A 19997-nucleotide genomic window follows, 5' to 3' on the forward strand; every position below is an offset into this window, starting at 1 on the left:
TCTGACAATTATTTTAAATCGTCAAAAATATTTCATTGAAGTCTATCAAAATCTTAAATATCTAGAAGGAGCATCTTAAAGAATATGTTGAAAGAGTTAATAAATAAAATTATAAAGAATTCTAAGCATACTAATATTTTGCTCGAAAAGGTCAGCTATTCGAATGTTAAAAACAATATAAAACGATGAAACATTGGAAATAATTGGACAGTACAAATAAAAATTTGATAAAAGATTGCAATGATACAGATTTCATGAAACAAGAATTCTTAATTTTTGAATGTATCATAATGATCATCATAATGATCTTCATAAGAGGAAAGATTCGAGTGGAAACGGATAATAGTTTCAATTATTTAAAAATATATCTTACGACGTTCTTTCTACGTGTTGTCATTTTTCCCATAAACGCATAAAATCCGCGGTCTACTCACAACCGTGTCTTTACGACTGCAACAATTTGCTCTTTAATCGGTTCGACTTTCAGCTGAATGAAAAGTAACAGATATTCTGTGCAGACTCCAAGTAACTATTACTCTATCAATTATAGATTACCCTCCGGTGTTTAAACAGAATTTTGTTTGTCACAGTCTATGGGAGCTGCTGAACGCAGAGTACTCGCACATAGCGCAGATCACAGTGCCGTTGTTGCTCCACTGCGTCACTCTGCCTTGTGGAACCGACACATTTTGGAGACTGATCCAGGAGGAGTTCCATAATTCTGATTGGCGAGTTCGCTTCGTGGCAGGTAATCGAGTTAACTGTGGTCGCATAGAGAAGATAGATCAGGATGATATATGTTTCGTGTTCGTTGTTCGTCAGTCGAGAGGGTGACGTTGATCGCTAGATTCATGGACTCGACACCTCTGAGGAACGTTACCAGTCTTCAGGCTGCGCTGGCAAACGCTTTCTGCTATCTGATAGCTAGCATGGACGATGGCAACGTTTATGTCGCTCAGAGAGCTACCTTGTTCCTTGGCACTATCCACGACGCGGCCATGAGGGTACGATCTTGCAGAGATCATTTATAAGAAATTTTTAACGACCCAGAAGATTGTAACTGTAGCATCGAGAGAGTAGATCAATTATGCTCTCAGTCTGGTTTAGCTGCAAATCTTGCGGAAGAAAAATAATTAAGGTAAAGGTACCTATCGCGAAACACCGGCCAATTGTGACTTTCAACCCTACTTGAAATAATAGCACGATAAAAAATTGATAGAGCATGTATACAAAGAAGTGAATGTAAAAATTCTACCCGCATCTTTGAACATTGATCTTTATAAATTCACTTGCACAAATACTCTTGTATAACAATCAGCTGTAGAAAGAAAATGTTTATTCGAATACGGTTCTTTCTAAGCAAGAAACATTATGTTCCATATTGTGTACTTCAATTTTTAACGTACTTCAAACGATGTTCCATTATAGCACTTTATTAGTGTAATCGAATATATTTTTTCTTCATATTAAATAAATATTTCAACGTTCATTACGTTATCTAGACACATCAATCTGTCGAACGGTAACATAAATATTCAACAATAACACGTTTCAGTTGTAATAAAATCGATGATAATCTCGTACTGTGTTCCATAATAGGTACTTTTATCTTAGAGTTACTGATTCACTTATTAGAGGTGAAATTCCATCAGAAAAATGTCATCAAACGAAATTCGATAGGCTTGAAAAAATAAAAAAGAGAACGAGGGTATTAAACCCTTAAGTGATTCGAGAATTCAAGAACCTGGGCTAACATTGCCTATCGTGTTTCTTTGTTATCGAATAGTTTGCTAAGCGACGTAATCTTTTTACTTAACAAAAAGTGACGAAATAGATAAAGTAAACTTTTACGGTGTAGGAACACCTGTTATTTGTCAGTTTGTTCGGTAGGTTTAGCGTTAATTCTTCGATGTACATATGTAAGTATACGTTTGTTCCTCTCAGTCGCTGATCCTCTGTCTGGAGACTCAGTTCGATTCAGTGATAGTGGACCGACCGATGGTGCTGCAGTCTCTCTACCAGCTGCACAACAGTCTGAGCGACAGACATATCTTGACTTGGGAGTTCTTTTTGAATCGATTCGATACCCTGTTTCTCGAGGCTCAGATCAGCTTGGAGAGATCGGGAGATATACCCTATCTGCGCGGTGAGTGTCTCGATCGAAAATCGGCGGAGTTGATTCCATGCTTATTCTTGCGCCGACGAAGAATTTTGTGGAAGGAAGAATAAGAGGGAGAAACGAATTCTGCTTTATAGATCTCAGGAACACGGATCTCAACAGCGAGATCTTCATAAAGAAGCTGCACAGGGCTCAGGAAGCTCTGTCGCAATCCGATGGCAGCGGGACGAACTCGATAAAGACCTTGAGTGCAAGCTTCGGCACGAAATGGCCCTACAAACGGACTATGTCAGCACCTGCGTCCATGATCCCTCGGCAAGACACGAAGCAAGGTAACAGGGTTCAGGGGTTTCGAAGGCATTCGAGATTTGGACTGCGGATTTTAAAATGCCGTGTCGAGAGAAAGTATTCTTGTGCTCTTTAAAACTTTTGACAGAGGCTTCATAATTAATCAATTTGAGTAAACTCTGCTCTATTTTTTTTTAAATTTTTCTCCATATCAAAGATCCGCAGTCCACCGAAACTCCTGAAACCGAATCACGCGAATCATTGCTGAAAGCTTGACGAAATACTGATCAGAACTAGACCCTCGTCGGACCATGCAAGCTAGACTAACGCCAGAGAATAGATAGTAGATCGTCCGAACATTACGCCGTACAGTGGTACCTTTTCCCAAAATATTTACCAAAATACAATATCTTAAATATATTGTAGCAAAAAGCTACTGTAGTACAAATGTTGTGTACAATACACAGCATTATTTTGAAAATACCGTGCATGGTTACTGAGATATACTGACCTGCTCTGTCAAGATTCATGGCTTAAAATAATATCTCAACTACAATATCCATTCGAGAAATTTTATCCATTTATGGCCATTTTTAAGATATTCAAGTTTAAAATGTCATCAATAGACTACAGATCTTTATGACAAATAGCAAGTTTCCACCACGATTGTAACAAACAAGAGCTAAAAATAGAAATTTCATCTCATTCCTACCGTTTATGATATATAAATGATAAACAGTCGAACAATATTGTTTTTATCCACTGCACTTACTGTTTCGTAATCCAGCAATTCGCGTCAACAATGTTGCAGATATTTGAATTGGGATAGTCATATTAAATTTTGTATTCTAATTATACAACTACACTCATTCGTAAAATAATAATTCTTCAAAAATAAGTTGAAAACAATGCTTACGTCAGTAGCGTCCAATTTTCCATTTTGATTGGCGATTTCTATAAAAATCGTATGAAATTATGAACTGTGTCCAACTATTTGGGAAATGGTAGAACCGTGCGTCGGTGTTCTAGTAAGTCCTTAAAAAATCAAATTAACAGACACGATTCATGAAGACTCGATCGTCTGTGGTGACTTCGTTAAACTGAACTGTTTCACATGATTTAGTCGACGCTTGACCGTACACACGCGTGTGTTGTCTTTTTTTTTTTTGACTTGTGTTCCACCTCCCTGACCGCGCAGAAAAGGAAAAGGTGTACAGCCGGCAATACTCGGCGCCTATCCTGAAGCGCAAGAGCTCCAGATTCGGACTGGGTCAGTTGCTGGGGTCCACCCCACCTAATAACAGTATACCAGGTAGAGTAGTGTGTCTGCGCTGCCCAAAAACAAACGTGGCATTCCTCTGTGTTACGCGGTTCAATGTTCCCGTGTTCCCCGCCCACTCTGTATATGCGATACTTTATCATGTTGTCGAGGATGTCGACGTTCGGGATAGGTGTGTGTTCGATGTGGGACCATCGGTAAGTCCCTGTCTATGGGGTAACTTGGAGGATTGCTTTGGAAGCTGGGCTTGACGCTGCGCTAAGGAGATGAGCAAATCTTTATGTTCGAGCAAATATGGACATTGATGCAGAGAACATCCATAAGAGAGATAGATCGTTTTGAAAAAGTCAATCTTATTTTCCGATAGCTGGCCAATCATTTTTCATTTGAAGATGCACGAACAGGACATACGTAAATGTGACGAATCGTTTTACGAAGTCGATCTTATTGTCCGGTAACTGGCCATTGATTTTTCATTTGAAAATGGACAGGATATTCATCGATTACACAGACTGTTTTTAAAAAGGTCAATCTTACTGTCTGGTAGCTGACTATTTATTTTTCATTTAAAGATGAATCATTTTGTGATAAATGAGACTAATCGTTTTATAAAGTCAACCTTACTCTCTATCTGTTAGTTGGACATTTATTTTTCATTTAGAAATTGATGTACAGAACATTCATCAATTACGCAGATTGTTTTACAAAGTCAATCTTACTGTCTGGTAGCTGGCCATTTATTTTCCATTTAGAGATGAATCATTTTGAAATAAGTGGGACTAATCGTTTTATAAAGTCAATCTTACTGTCTGCAAGCTGACCATCTCTTTTCCATTTGGAAATTGATGTACAAGGCATTCATCACTTACACAGATTGTTTTAGAAAGTCAATCTTGCCGTCTGCTAGCCGACTTATTTTACAAAGTCGATCTTACTATCTGGTTATCCATTTTCATGTGTCGATGCATGGACGGAACACTCATAAATGAGACAAATCGTCTTATAAAATCAATTCTGCCATCTGGTAACTGGACATATATTTTTTACTTTGGGATTGATAGGTCGAGGAGTTCTATAATTTTTTCGAGTCAAAGTTCAACGGTTAGTCCTGGTGCACTGTTCAGTTCAATTTTATCCAGAAGCAGATCTTTGCTTTTATTTGCTTCTTGCAAAAATATATAAATTGATTTACTGTCAACAATTTATATACGCGGCGATTTAACAAGTGAACGTTTTGAAGGATTGAAAAATATATTATGATATATAGTATATTATAAATGTTTAAATATTGTGAACGGTGCATTGGGTTATAAAATTCTGCTCATCTCCGTATAGATTGAAGCTCCAAAGTCTCGGATTGCTAATCACGATTTTTGAGAATCATATTACATGATTTCAACTTTCCTAAATCGTGTACTAGCGATTCGAAATGCTTAAGTATTCGTATGGCTGCTGATAATCGAGCTGAGTATGCTTGTTCTGGGATTGGTTCTTACTTTCTTGAATGCGATTAATCATTACAACGAGTAGTAGTTTCCTTGTATATATATCTTAGAATAGATTACTCGTTGGCTTTTATATTATGATTAATTCATATTGCATTCTCTGCTGTGCTATGCTTTTCTATAAATATTGCGAGTCTTTTTAAACTTGAGCGCGAAGAAATTGGTTGTTCAAGATCACTTTAGCGGTCATACTATTAGGTCATTAACACGTTCCGTGCCACGTGTACCATCGATGGTACACGCTTGCATGTTTACTTAGTGAACTGAACAAATTGTTTACAAGAAATTTAGAACCGAAGAATCAATTTCCACCGCAAGAATGGGCGTTGATAAGTTTTTGTTACGTTGTTATGTGTACGAGAATTAATAATTGCACGTAATACATCAAGTTTTAGTAAAATATCAAAGTGTGAAGATTCGAGTAAAAAAAGCTCGGCACGGAACGTGTTAAACATGAAATGCATACTTTAGTTTGCGATTTTGCTATAAAATCTATGCATTTCATACTTAATGATTTAACCATTCGGATCTTTCCGTAAATGTCGTGCAGTCGGAGAAAATACCTTGAACGACCATTCGATTTTGCGACGATCGTAGCTAATGCCTGGACATTCCTCTTTCATTAATCTTAAGTCGACTTGTGATACTCTTACTATACATCTTCTTCTTTTCGTAACGAATCTTAGACACTAACTTATAATCTATCTATTGTATGATAACGATGGTAAGATTCTTTCCTTTGACCTGACTTTCTGTAGACAAGAATTTTCCTTCCGACTTTTCTTTGCCCTGCCGAAGAAGTGCATACGTTAATATCGTTCACCGTTGCAGATGGCCATGTGCATTCGCTCAACATGGTCGATGAGACCAGTGCACTACCAGGATGCACCAACAAAATCGTCGACTACGAGGAAGCCGACAAAGAGACGATGCACCTGCTGGTGTTCCTACTGATGCAGTTTCTATCCAGACAAGACCAGGTAAGACAATTCATTCTTTTTCCAATCCTTCTGGTTCTGACCAATATAATCCACAATTATAATATAATATAATCCACACCATACAATTTCCCGTCTAATAATTGCCTGACAGTTATAACTAGACTACGCATGTTTATGCAAAATATAAATTTTCAAAGACGGTTGCAAGAAACAGGAATGAAATAAAAATTAATTATTTCTTTTAATAATTTCGAGAAGTCAAAAAGTAGCGTAATAAAATCATTAAATTCTCCTAATACTTCGCAATTTTATGTTTCATCCACTTATTTTTGCCAGATACGCATAAAATCCGCAGTCTAGTAATGACTCATTCGATAGATTTGGATTTCTCCTGTTGCGCGATTGTTTACTTATTCGTTCCGCGTGAATAATAAAGTGATTAAATGTTTGAAAACTATGGAGTGTCAAGTTAACGAGAACGAACATTTACGATTTAATATATTCATTCTTGTTAACTTTGACACGCCATAATATATATTTTCAAAGAAGTACAGTAATTTCTCCCGAAAATTCCAAATTTCGGATTGCTGTGAATTTTCCTCTGCGCTAATCCTACGCCTATGTAATTTATTGCTACATCGATGCCATCTGGCCTCCGAATTGTCTTCGAATCATGTTATGTGGCCTCCGAATTGCCTTTGAATCGCGCCACGTAGCCTCCGAATTGCCTTTAAATCGTGATAAGGCCCGAAGAATCGCGACTTAGTATTCTCAGATCTGCCGGTTTCAATTCCGACCTCCATGAAATTACTGTAATCAGTTTATTACTCACACGAAACGAATAAGTAAACAATCGGCCAACAAGAGAAAACAAATGCTATCCTATGAGACATAACTGTTAGGCAATTATTACGCCAGAAATTTAGTTCGAGATTAAAATCTCACAAACTTATGGTCCGACGTATTTAGAATCATTACTTTATCAACATAATTCATAGGCCTACCCGACGGACGAGAAGCCATTGTCCAAGACCCAAGGAATCGTTCTGAGACACCTTTACCTCCTGTTAGGCTACAACCAGACTGAAAGGACTTTCCACACTTCTCCTCAACGTTTAAGGTACCCTAATTCAAGCAACAATGTTTTCCTTTTCCATTTCGTTGATCAATCATAATTCTGTAGGGTTTCTCCGGTGTTCAACGTCTTCATCGCCAACCTCCCCCAACTTCTGGATCAAAATCACGTAATGGGATGGGTGATGACACCTCCAGTGCTAGCCATTCTACAACATTCCCCTTGCCCTCCTCAAGGACTGCCCACCATGGACCATCAAGCTCCAACCTACAGCCTTTGGTACCTCGAACCCCATAACAGGCGATCCTGGCTCATGGCTCTTCTAGTAATCCTTTACAAGGTACAAATGACTTATTTCGAACTGATCTTTTTCTACACTCTGTAAAATTGTCAGCATTCTCTGCCATTGTCCTGTTCAGTGTCAATACGGTCAGCAACCCTGGTGCAACCAGCTTCAGGTGTTAATCAAGATCGTGCTGAATACGCTGGACATGCAGCACCATCAGTGCAAGAAGATACCTGCCGCGGTGGTGATGAGTGCTCCGCCTTCTAGATCACGTGGTAGCTCAATCTTTAACCAATCTACTTTATTTCTATCTTCGCAAATTGTTCGTAAATAAACTACTCGCGAATAAGGTAATAGTAACTTATCCGCGAAAAAATTATTCGTGAATATAATTATTAAATTATTTATTCATTCGAATAATAATATAGATAAGAGGTTATTCGAATAATGCCAACTCTGCCTTAGAGCTGGCTTCGACTTTGATCAATCGCGTCTCCTTTTAGACGTATCGCAACCGTCCCTCGGCGTGGACCACGACCTAGGAATGAACGCTATAGGAGAACTGAACACCGAGAGTCCTCCCATAAGGACTCCTATGGTCTCGGTGCATCAGCGCAGTCCAGGTGCAACGCACAGTCAAATGGAGACCCACTGGGAGGAGAGCGCGCCGAGCTGTCGCTACAGCAACAAACATTCCAGGTCATTTCACTCATACCTCTGTCCGATTCGACTGCATTTTAGATGAAATCCTAGACCCCCCCCCCCACGAGAAGGTAGAGCATTAGGCTAACTATAGCTTGGAATGTTCCTCGACTGACACGTCTGCGGACTTTGCACTTTCATGGATCTTCTTTGAACCTCACCTTTGTCGATCTTGTTATCTCTCTACCAAAAAACGTCCTGCCATAAGAGTAAACTAGACTGCGGATTTTATGCATTTCTAACTGAAAGTTCTGCGGAAAAGTGAACGCGCCAGAAATATTTAAGAATTTGTGAACTATCGAAATTATGAGGAGAAACAATGAATTATTTGTAATTGTCTGCATTTTGCTGACAACGCGGGAAATGTCCATTCTGCACAAAAATCTGCAGTCTAACCCTTAACCCTGTTCGAAAAATCTGAGAAATAGAATCAATAAAGAGCTTGCACTTGGCGAAACAAACAATAACACACTCAAGAATCTGTCAAGTCGATATTTGAACGATCGATCCACAAAATGACAAAGCAACCATAGTAACTGAGGCGAGGATAATCACAATTGAATGCGATACCAGATTGTAAATAATATCTTTCCCTCTCTGCGAAACAAATCAACTTCTCTCGAATCGTGAGAACAGAACTTAGTACAGTAGAACCTCGCTTATCCGAACATGTCGAAGGACAACGGAGGATAACAGAGGTTCGTAGGCAGGCTCCGGATTCTGTGGAATAAAATGAACAGCAACTTATCGTGATAATCGAAGAAGAGAAGAAACGTTTGTTCGAAGATCCGCGGTCTATTCGTTAACCACCCTCATTAGCCACCTTCGTTAGTTTAACCCTCGTCCCGCCCTCATTTCTCCAACTTAATGTGTCCCTCGTGCGTCAAATTGACACTATATCGTAAAAGACCAATATAATAAGAGGCACAAAATTTCTTTTACTAAATATTTATTGGAAATAAAGGAAAACATATTTGCGCAATGTTCTTCTCACATTTCTCACATGAAACGATGTGTAACTGATTTTATACACGTATATTAATGTGAACTATGCACATTCCGTACTTTACTGTTGCTCATCGTTCAAGTTTGCACTCGTCATCGCTCGCATCCATTCAAAATTCTTCCGAAGTAGATTAGAGTTTAGCTGCCCACGGCTTCTAGGTATTTTTTCGATAAGGCAAGAAGTGACATGTCTTCTCCTGCTCGTGAAATTCATGTCAAATTAACACACAAGACTCTTTTCGTAACAAATACCGTCACATCTTCACGTTGCACGCTTTTTTCATTGATAGTTACACGTGTTTCATGTTAAAAGAATAAAAGTCACAAAGTCCGAGATCAATTTTCCTGAAAAAAATAACAGGATAATATACTCTGAAACTTGAAAATAGCGTCAAATTGACACCGGGAAGGGATGAGGGTTAATTTTGTCAGATCTAACACTTTCGATCCAATTGCTCACAAAATATCACTGCATCTACACCTGGACAATGTATGTGAAAATTCCTGTACTTTTGAAAACACACCGACCCACAACGAAAACGATCGTCTATCCGACGTGGAGCATTGACTAGTTCGCACAAACGAGGTCCTACGGTAGGAAACCGAGCTGATAGAGGTCGTCGTGAGTACTATACCTCACTGTTGCATTATCAGGATAGCCCGAAGGCTCGAGCATCCTAGAGTGTCCGATTAATAGAGTGTCCAGGAGAGCCAGAGAGAAAGAGAGAGAGAGAGAAAGAGTACATCACTTGTGCCTGTGCTTACACTAGTAGCTGCTTGTTACAATTTCCGCTATTGTGAATGCTCTGCGAAGCTACTCGATCAATGCGGATGATACGGAGTCCGAGCTGGCCGCAATACCCGAGAGCCCAAAATCTGACAGCACCTTACATGGCAGTAGTGGTGGATCGCTCGGCGAGCTGGAGGACACCCCATCTGCTGTCACCAGAAGCATCTCCCTTTACGGTGCCAGGGCATCGACGCCCCTCGACCTCGTCGGCAGGATAGACTGGGCTCATCATCACACCAAAAAGATGGAGATATCTAGGCCCACTTGGTTCTTGGGCAACGAGGAGGATTCTCATCAGGTGATTTACATGACCCTTTTAATCTTTTTTCCTATTTAACTCTCTTAGTGCCGATCAAAAGAGTCGGGTGTACTTGAACGAAATATTAATTGCTCAAAAAAATTGTAGCATAGAAAGGTTTTGGATAAAAATTTGCCAACCTTGACCGACGATAACGCCGCGAAAAAATATCGTAGGATGACGACTTTCTTCTTAATTAAAGCTTGAAACCTCTACTTTAAGGTAATGTTTCTGGATTTTAGGTTTTTCATACACCCATAGGTTTCATTGTAACTCTTTAAATGTAAGGTCATGTTTGTCACGTTAATAATTGCCAAGTTTGACGAAATGTAAAATTTGTAAAATTTTTTTCGGAAATGCCGCTCGCAGCTTAACGAAGTTCGGTTCTTCCCGTTTAATTTAAAAGAAAAAGAAACTCGGCTGCGATTCTTTTTTCGCAAAGTTACAGCACTTTAAAGTAACCCTTGCATTTTCAACGTGAAATCATTATAGTGGTGAGGATGTATGAATCTTAAAATCCGGGAAGAATATCTTAAAGTAGAGGTTTCAAGCTTTAGTTTTAGAAAAAAAGTCATCATCCTATGATGATCTTTCGCGAAGTTATCAATCAAAGTTGGCCAATTTCTACGCGGAAGACGCAGAAACTTGTGACTCGTCTTAATGATTTCTTTTTGAAACAGCCACCAAGACCACAGAAGAAGTGGAGCGTCCACGAGGGAGTGAAGATGATGGTGACTAGTCCATTTCTGAGTGGACAAGCGGATTTCCAAAAGATCGCCTCGATCGCTAAAGCATTGCCCGAAAAAATCCCGGAAGGATCAACGCCGGAGAAAGGGATCTTGGAAAGGACGATCACGGAGAAGCCAGCGTGGCAGAAGGCTAGCCAGGAGAGGAATATTACTGTGCAGGTGGCCTTCAATGGGGAAACGGCGACCTCCAAACCCTTTTCGATGGCCACGGCTTTTGCAACCTGTGCATCAATACCGCAGCTTCCAAAGTAATATCGAGTTTTATTAACAAATTTACCTAACACGAGTCTATTAATATTAAACGATCAAATAATCAGTTTCCCAATTTACAATTATAAAAATTACAAAGATATTTCCATGGGTAATGATTAGATAAATTGCAATATTGAAGTAGTTACTATAACGAAAACTGTACAAAATCTAAATGAATTCGATCTTCTAACTTTCATAAGATAATGCAGATCAGCAATTTTTATTGCTTAGTAGGTTTATAACGTTAAAGATTTTCGATAATAGCACTATATCTTAACCCCTTAGATATTTGAACGCTGAACTCTAAGACATATTTTTCTACTTTGAAGATTTTTCTTTTCTTTCGATTTTCATTTTTGTTTGTACGCAAAATTGAACACTTGCTCATAATCAGTTTGCGGATTTTTATGCAAAATAAAAATTCTTTTCGTCGATTGCACAAAACGTGAGCCATATAGAAATTTTTTACTTTCATTAATAATTTCAATGTGTTGAAAATAATAAATAAATGTTCCTAAATTCTTTTAATATATATTTTCGTTGTGTGTTCAAAATTTTACCTACCTGTTCTGTTATACATGCATAACATTCGCGGCCTACACATGACACACTTCAATTTTTAACAGTTTATAAAACAGAAACAAGTTTAAACATTGTTTGATATTAGACTTAATTTCACTAATTAAATCAAATTTAATTGCTGCCTCATAGTCGTCATTCGACTGCAAAGGGTTGAAAGAAGACCATTACCATTTCCAAAAAGACAAGAGTCGCAAAAGAAAAATGTTACCAAAGATAATTTGTTAATTCGTGAACGAAACTGCTGCCGCTATCGAAAGATTGATTGAATTTGATTCTTAGAATACCCTCTAAGTCCAATTCAGATGATGTTAAAATGTAACGCAACACGATTGCAGACACGAGAAGGAAAAGATGCCAGCCCCATCGAGCAACTCGGACTCGCCAACTTCGAAACATCTGAGTCGCCAGAAGAGGATAGAGCAAACTGTGACTGTAGCATCGCCAGTTTCTCCTGGTCAAGTGGTCACAGTGACCAGTAGCGATCAATCTAGTTCACCAGCGGTCAGCTCGATCTCCTCTCAGATCACCAGCACCGAAAACGGTCAGAATCAAAGCTGGATAGACGTTCCTCAACCTTTGACAACTCCGTTGGTGGAACGACTCTTGCCGATCGGCACCACAAATCGTATTGCAGGTAACAGTAACAAAAAGCTGATATGACTGCAGAGTGCAACTACAGTATTCTCTCTGTAACTGTCGCAACTTTGGGTCTGCCGAGTGTCAGTTATGTAGAACTAATACATTTCTTTGTGGTGTTACGAACGTAGAGAAGGACAGCAATTGAAAAAGAAAGAGAGACTCTTCTTCATTTCATAATCAATACACCTTATTTTCGGTTTCTCTTCGATGAAACTTTTACTATTGCGTTCATCTTATTTTCCTGATCTATCTCCGTCACTAGAGGGACCTACACTCGATCGAGCCAAAGGTTATATTTAATAAATTGCAGGTTCCAGACCCCCGCAACGAATTCTAGCATGCGAGGAGTCCTACGGCTCGCCAGATTCCCCGCTGTCGAAGATGGACGTGTTAACAGTTAGTAAGTATACTGCGAGTGAGAATTCGGTCAGAGCTGAATATTAATCGAGGAATGCGGACAACATGTTCCCCAGGTTCGTCGTTCGACCAGAACAGCGAGACCTGCACCAGCGTGAGCGACATCGCGAGTCCTCGCAGCATCTCTCAGCTGGAGCTACCGAAACCTGAACGATTGCTACCAGTCGGGTCTCAGGGAACCTGCGACTTCAGCGGATTGATCAAGCATCTTCGCCAGGGGCTGAATCTCCACGAGATCGAAGGTATCGTCGAGCGAAGTTTTTCCGTCGGTGTCAATTAATGATCTTATCTTATAGAGGACCGGCAAATTTTCTCATATAAGTCAGTAGATTTATTCGAGAGGGAGAGAAATATTATATTATATGTCCTTTCACAAACTTACTGTCATGGCTCGAGTCAATACATATATTGGCTTTCCGACGCATTGAAGGTTAATTGCTCCTTAACAACGCAGATAAGAAAGAGTTCAGTAACGGAACCGTCAAAGGTGCGAAAGAAACTCTGCCAGCGTCAGTAAAACAAGACAGCACGGCGTCTGACAATGCAGTGAGTCTCGCATTTCAATTACAAAGATTGTTATAATCGTATGAAACTGAAACTGTCGATTATATCGCAGTCAGCGTCTCTGGTGCCAACGTTGAACGAGGTCCACTCGAGCAGATCAACCAGTCCAAGGAGACTGACGAAGCAAGTGGCTCTAGAATCTCCATCCACGGCAATAGAGGTCATAGAACACGAGCGGAGAGCAAAGTTGAAGGACCATGTCAGGATTCAACGTGATAATCCAGGAAGAGCAGGTTTCAACATACATGACGGGCCTATGGCGAGGCACACTGACTCATGGTAGCTTTCAGGATACTTTCAGCAGCAAGTTCCATATACAGGATGTACCAAAAATATCTCGCAATCCGGAAATTAGGGATTCCTGGGGTCATTGGAAGTAACTTTTTCCTCAGCGAGAAACCAGTGACCAATACGAGGCGAGATCAGCTGGCGCGAGACGGCCGAGCCAATGGGCGGAACTGGGCTTCGTGCGCTCGTTGGCTGGTCCGCCACGCGCCAGGCGAGCTCGTCTCTCATTGGTCGGTGTTTTTCGTTAATAACTCGTAAACAAAGCCGCGGATTGAATTTTTGCTAAGGAAAAACTTGCTTCAAATGATCCGAGGAACCTTTCATTCCCGGATTACGAGACATTTTTGGAACACCCAGTAGATTGAACGCTGACTATGTGACTTCGCGGTTCTAGGCCTGGGCCGCAATTGCAGAGCAACTATGAAGTCGTCTCGCAAGCTCATCGCGCTGATTATAATATGAAGCATAGCCTGTTTCGCATTGGCGACGACTGTATTCACGAGAGGTAATTACAGAAGCCCTATTAATTGATCGGAAGAACATTCAGTCAACCATTTTGTGTAATTCTGATTCTATGATTTAGATGCTCCGATTGCGGAACGCTGAAGGAAGAGTATTCCGACGAAGAGCTGGGTCTCTGTATCATCAATCTGGGAACGTTCATTCACCGCGAACCGTCCCTAGCTGCACCTCTTCTGCCAGAGATCTTGAGAGTCGTGACAAAGTGAGTTACGATTGTGTTGGTAACGACGTTTCGTGGTATTCAAGATCTTTAGATGATTTGTCATGTTCACAGAGTGGCCCTAAACGCGATGTACCCCTGGCAGAGCGAGACGAACATGCACCTGCCAGGTGGTGCGATCAGCGTGGCGCATCAATTTTTACGCTGCGTTCTTCATCAATTGGCGCCCAATGGAGTGTTCATACAGATGTTCCAAACGCATTTGAATGGTAGATTTCGCAAGCTTAAAACCTCGTTGTAATTGTCCTACTATTGACAGTTGTCTCTTCGTTTTTTAGAATCTACAAGGATGCAATTCTTCAGGAGTGTCGCCCAGGCCCTGGTCGACTTCAATGAACTGAACCCTATTGCTCCTTTACAGTTGCTACTTGAGGTAATCCCCGTTTCTACATAATCTCTAGATGAACTAATATTTAGCTGTGAAGCAACTAATCTTTAGTCGTAAGCGCACTGGACTGCAGTAGACGATTATTTAGATACCAGGTCGTTTCAGGCATTAAACACGAAGAAGTCGCTACCTACAGAACGGCTTCCGGTGATTCTGTACAACATTGCCTCGTACTTAGACTGTCTGCCATTGGAGGCAGGTCTAGGTCCAGGTGCGACGACCTGGAGCGGTCTGTTGGCGCAATTCGACACCCTGTTTCGAAGACTGACGCTGATGTTGCCCTCTATCGAGGACACCACGCCGTTGCTGAGAACCATAATCTCCTTGCTGAAGGTTCCGGGAATCCAACAGTCGAAGGTCAGTCGTTCGTTCGTAATTTAAGGACCAGTTTCGTCCTCTAAATTTACGGTAGTCATCGAAGTCGTTTTCGCAGAGCATGCTGGACCCGTTCGCCAAGGTGTTAAGCTACGCTATACAGAATTCGACGATCAAGTACAGCTACCTGACCGACCTGTGCCATCTGTGCCACAGAACCTTCACGCGAGACAGGGACAAACACTTTTTCGGAAGGACAATAGTGTTCGAATTGGTTCAGGCTATCAAATTCAAGACCACTATACCCGATACTAATTTCCTGTTGTTGCTACACTTTGTTCTTCAGGTAAGCCGATGACAAAATATTGTAAAGAAACAGATCTTCGCCGAAGAAGTTTCAGCTAAGTGTTGCAATAGAAGATTGCGCTCGTCTCTGATGCAGAGTAAATTCGAAACACTGATTTGGCACTTATGTCGAGTCACTTTATTGATCAAATTGATAACAAACTCAACGATCTTCAACATCCAGGACATTGGAGGTTCACTACCCAACACAATCGCATTGGACAACATCCAGGCAGACATATCACCAATCTACAATACAAATGCTTCGGAAACCCTGAAAACTCAGCTGACAGACGTTCTCGAATTCTTGGCAGACTTTCACACGCTCAGCAAAGTGAAGGTAGAGATGAAGATACCGCACTTCCTGGTACAAATCGTGTTCAGTTTTTAATGGAATTTGGCTGCTTAGAGTTACAGCAAAGGAATGCAAGCAGGACTGAACGAAGACACTCTCGGGGGAATACTGAAGTGCGGATTGGCGCAGTATGTGGCGCTAGAGCTTACGAAAGGCAGCACCAGGGAAAATAGAGTAGTTCTTCGGTATCTACCATGGCTTATCATTGCTCCATCAACGTTACAGCAGGGGTAAGAGTTTTTTTAGTTTGTCCGATCAAGTCAGAAGAATATAACAGTCTTCATTTTCATAAAATTGGTGAATGAAAATCGATTTTACTCGACGGAGATCAACTTTATGTTTAACTCGATCTTCAAACAGTTGCATTCCCTATTTTTCTAGGACTTCGAAGCATCAACTACGAATAGTACAGGCGCGTTAACTATCGTCATTTAGTTCAAAGAGGACTTTAACCGTATTAAAAATCCCTGTACTTGCAAGAAAAGTAAAAGTTCAACGTTTGTTTAGAGCTCGCGAGTACCTTGACTGCATAGGACACATCAGGCTGCTCTCTTGGCTTCTTTTGGGTTCCCTCACGCACACAGCTATGTTCTCTGGAATGAACAACACCCACAACCACAATCCACCGTGGCCAGTAGCGCAACCAATTCCTCAAGAAGTGTCCTGCTACGTCGCCGATCACGTTCAAGTGATATTTTCCGGCTTCCCCGAACAGTCCAAGGAGTCCAAGACATCGGTCCTGTACATGTCCTCCTTGTTCCATGCCTTCATACTTTGCCAGGTACCCTAAACTATCCTAGCACCTTGAGTAATTTCGATCCAGCCTCTATAAAGTATACTGTAATTGTCCAGCTGTGGACCATGTACCTCGAGGAGCTGTCAAAGAATAATCCGTCGAACAGCGAGAGCCATAATCTCACAATGAACATGCTGCTAGAGTTCTGGGGTAGAATAACTCCCTGCATATTGCATCTAGTTAGCTGCTCCAAAGTGGTAAGTTGCGGTCCGGTAAAGTGAACGTCAACGCTTTTGTCCCGTTTTTCGAAATTCGTATTTTTAGGTGGCTGAAATGGTGAATCTACATTTCCTGAGTCTACTGGAAGCTCTTTTGGAATGCGGCTCCATCTTGCTCAGCAAGCTGCTGCCACTTTGGAGTCCCATTTTGTACTCTCATCATGTTCAGGTTCAAAGTTTGAAAACTTACGTGCACGATTCGCAGTCTACTAATGAAACCATTTGTATCTTTTTAGAGACATTCGTGAGAAATATTCTAACGTAGAATTCTGTTCCCTTTAGCTACCTGGTCACTTGCAGATGCGTCTGCAGAACTGCAGGGACTTCCCACCTAGCAAGATGACCACCGAGAGCTTCACCCCGTCCAGGCGGGAATCGAACGCGACGCTTTTGAGGTGGTTGCACAGGTTGCAGTTCAAAATGGGACAGATCGAGCTGCAATCTTCCACCGCCACGTTACAGTTCTACTCGATTTAGAAGAAAGACGAGTTCTCGTTTAGTTGGACAGAGAGTATTTTCTATATAAATAGAGTACCTGCGGCAATGTTGAATGTTGTATCGTTTGAGAACGAATGTTAGCGGATGCCGTACGTTACCGGTTGTTACAAAAAATATATTTATAATGTTAAATATTGGTGCGGTTGGTCATTCATCCAATTAATTGATTCAGAAGTGAAGCGTGGAGGTTTATCGCGACAATTTTTAACGTTTTCGATAAGACGAGATATAGGTGTTCCCATGAAATGCCGCATAATCAGCCTCGATAAGACTATTAGTCATTCCGCACATGGCAGTATGGCATGACATGTGAAGAATTTAAGTGAAGATGATAACAGCCTAGGGATTTTAGTTCACCAATGATTACTACTAAACGACGCTTGATGCTTTTCTAAATTAATATATGCGGTGATAGTTGCTAGAAATGATCTACTTGGGTAATAAAAGAATAAATTGGTTCTAGCAAAGAATATTTTCGGAAATATTTATTCTTTAAACATTTTCACGTTTTTTTTTTAAAGAGAATAGATATGCTCGATATAATTTGAGAAAATACAACATTCGATTGTTAGCTATTGTGTAACGAAAAATAAAGTTTAGCAACAATAACATCGTACGTCCTCTACTGGAGATCGAATAAAACGCTTGTCACTGTTTTATCAACAGAAACAATTTGAAACCATTACGTCCATGGTGGTATGTACCTCGTCTAGAATGTACTCCATTAATATGTGCATACAAGAGTCGGTAATTTTGACGAACAGTTTAAAGGATTAAGGTAGTCACGTAACTTTACGGATTGAGCAGGTCGGTAACTGCTGTACAGATTTCGTTACATAAACGGTATTATCTAGAGATATGTAGCTGTTTGATAAATACGAGATGGAGACACCGGCGTTTTCTATTAGGAATGAAAAACAAGCTTAATTTAAATAGTAATATTCTCCGGAACGAGAAATGCAGTGACATTTTCTTATAAATTTTGAACCATTGGAGGTATTGCAATTATTCACTAGAAATATTTAAAAAATAATCATCCTTAACTTTAGGTAATTTAATATTTGTTGCATTTGTTGAGCAATAATTTTTAATTAATTTCGATTGATGTTTTCGATAAATATGGAAAATAAATCTTGAAAATAGTTTTTGATTTATTAATTGTAAAAATTTTTGTTGAAGTATGGAAAATCATGATTTTCGCGTACGTTTACATGTATTTGGTATATGACTCACTAACAAATTAAATGGAAGAGTGGCCAGTGGGTTGCTTAGCTTAACTATACTTCTAACAAACGGAATTGTTGTAAATATTAAGAATATTAAGAATTCATTGATGCGGAAGTTTTTCTGAGTTTATTTGTTGAAAATTTTTTGCAGGTTTCTATTAGTTTTTTTAGTAAAAGAAAATTTGTCTGATCTTCTCCCATAATAGCAACCTTACATAATCAGATGTAAAATAAATATCAGTTGAAGTACCCTTTTATAAATAAATATTGAAATTACGTTGGTGGATCAAATGTTTGTTGCAAATAACTGATTTTATAAAATTATATTATTTCACCAAAAATGCTCTATTTATGCGCGATATATAAATCAGAATTATGTAGATAAGGCTTTTTTGGCACCAGCTAAATAATAAATTGACAATATTGAAAATGAATGTTCACGCATTAGGTGTTTTTAGAATTCTGATCACAACTTTCTTCGTGTAAGCCACGACTCATTTTATGAGTCAAATGGGCTTATAACCGTAAAAATAACACATCACTCAATAAGTCTCCGGTCTTGCTAAGAAAAAGAAATTTTTTTTAGGAATTCTACTTTATTCGTCGACATACTCTCCTTCAAGAGTGATACATTCGTTCCAACGCTTCTCTAGCTTTTCGATGCCTTTTGTGTTTGTCTGTTGATGCCTTTTCAAATTGTCTCAGAAATCCCAAGCTTTCCATTTTATATACAAAAAATAATTTTTTTACAAGTTCACCCGTTATGTAGGTTACTTGCCAACTACGGTGAGAAGTGGGAAATCTATACTCACACATACGCCATTGAGGACACGTAGATATGCGCAGTATTGATTCTAGTAATACCAACAGTGTTTCATTAATATCTTAGACACTATTACATTTCGGAAGATGAAATTTTATATTTCTGGTCCACTCCTCCTCCTTTCAGTTAACGCCAAATTTCGTCATCGTCGACCGCATGTTTCTTTCAGAAGTTTATCCGTATTTTCAAGACAGGGAAACAGCAAAGTGCTAAACGAGAGTAGTGATAAAGATTTGCCTCCTCATGATGAAGCAGCATAAAACAACAATGTAAATCTATACTAGTATGATCATGGATTACGAAGACTCGTGAGTAAATGACGTCGCGAAACGTTAGTCGTTAGATGACAAATCAATTGAAATATTAAACAGTTCTCCTTATTTCGTCTAAGAAGCAACTAATGTTTCTAACAACGTTGATTTTATTAAAGGTGACAAAGATATTTATCTTGCTTCTCTCTTTTGCATGACTGTTAGATTCTGTATCTTGTATTCGATAAGGAATCTGTAGAG

At 39.7% G+C, this 19997-nt stretch overlaps 1 protein-coding gene across 4 annotated transcripts in view; it reads left to right on the plus strand.

The window, feature by feature from the left end:
- The window catches only part of unc79 (UNC-79 domain-containing protein), a 36307-nt gene extending 18737 nt beyond the window's left edge, over nt 1-17570 (plus strand). For 2 of the 4 annotated variants that reach the window (XM_076518654.1, XM_076518657.1), the window contains 29 exons: nt 591-748; nt 823-1004; nt 1945-2146; nt 2257-2451; nt 3606-3719; nt 6023-6171; nt 7131-7252; nt 7316-7547; nt 7627-7768; nt 7997-8192; nt 10015-10288; nt 10969-11285; nt 12207-12505; nt 12821-12910; nt 12975-13169; nt 13382-13473; nt 13544-13770; nt 14174-14284; nt 14363-14503; nt 14576-14730; nt 14800-14894; nt 15015-15266; nt 15343-15570; nt 15754-15909; nt 15979-16154; nt 16432-16705; nt 16777-16917; nt 16985-17107; nt 17221-17570. In XM_076518654.1, coding sequence (XP_076374769.1) covers nt 591-748; nt 823-1004; nt 1945-2146; nt 2257-2451; nt 3606-3719; nt 6023-6171; nt 7131-7252; nt 7316-7547; nt 7627-7768; nt 7997-8192; nt 10015-10288; nt 10969-11285; nt 12207-12505; nt 12821-12910; nt 12975-13169; nt 13382-13473; nt 13544-13770; nt 14174-14284; nt 14363-14503; nt 14576-14730; nt 14800-14894; nt 15015-15266; nt 15343-15570; nt 15754-15909; nt 15979-16154; nt 16432-16705; nt 16777-16917; nt 16985-17107; nt 17221-17415 — 5233 coding nt within the window. In that variant the 3' untranslated portion in view covers nt 17416-17570. The remainder of the gene's footprint in view (nt 1-590; nt 749-822; nt 1005-1944; nt 2147-2256; nt 2452-3605; nt 3720-6022; nt 6172-7130; nt 7253-7315; nt 7548-7626; nt 7769-7996; nt 8193-10014; nt 10289-10968; nt 11286-12206; nt 12506-12820; nt 12911-12974; nt 13170-13381; nt 13474-13543; nt 13771-14173; nt 14285-14362; nt 14504-14575; nt 14731-14799; nt 14895-15014; nt 15267-15342; nt 15571-15753; nt 15910-15978; nt 16155-16431; nt 16706-16776; nt 16918-16984; nt 17108-17220) is intronic. The other 2 variants (XM_076518655.1, XM_076518656.1) reach the window with 2 other exon arrangements.
- The last annotated feature ends 2427 nt before the right edge of the window (nt 17571-19997 follow it).

This window comes from Megalopta genalis, chromosome 2, assembly GCF_051020955.1.
Source record: "Megalopta genalis isolate 19385.01 chromosome 2, iyMegGena1_principal, whole genome shotgun sequence".
Taxonomy (NCBI): domain Eukaryota; kingdom Metazoa; phylum Arthropoda; class Insecta; order Hymenoptera; family Halictidae; genus Megalopta; species Megalopta genalis.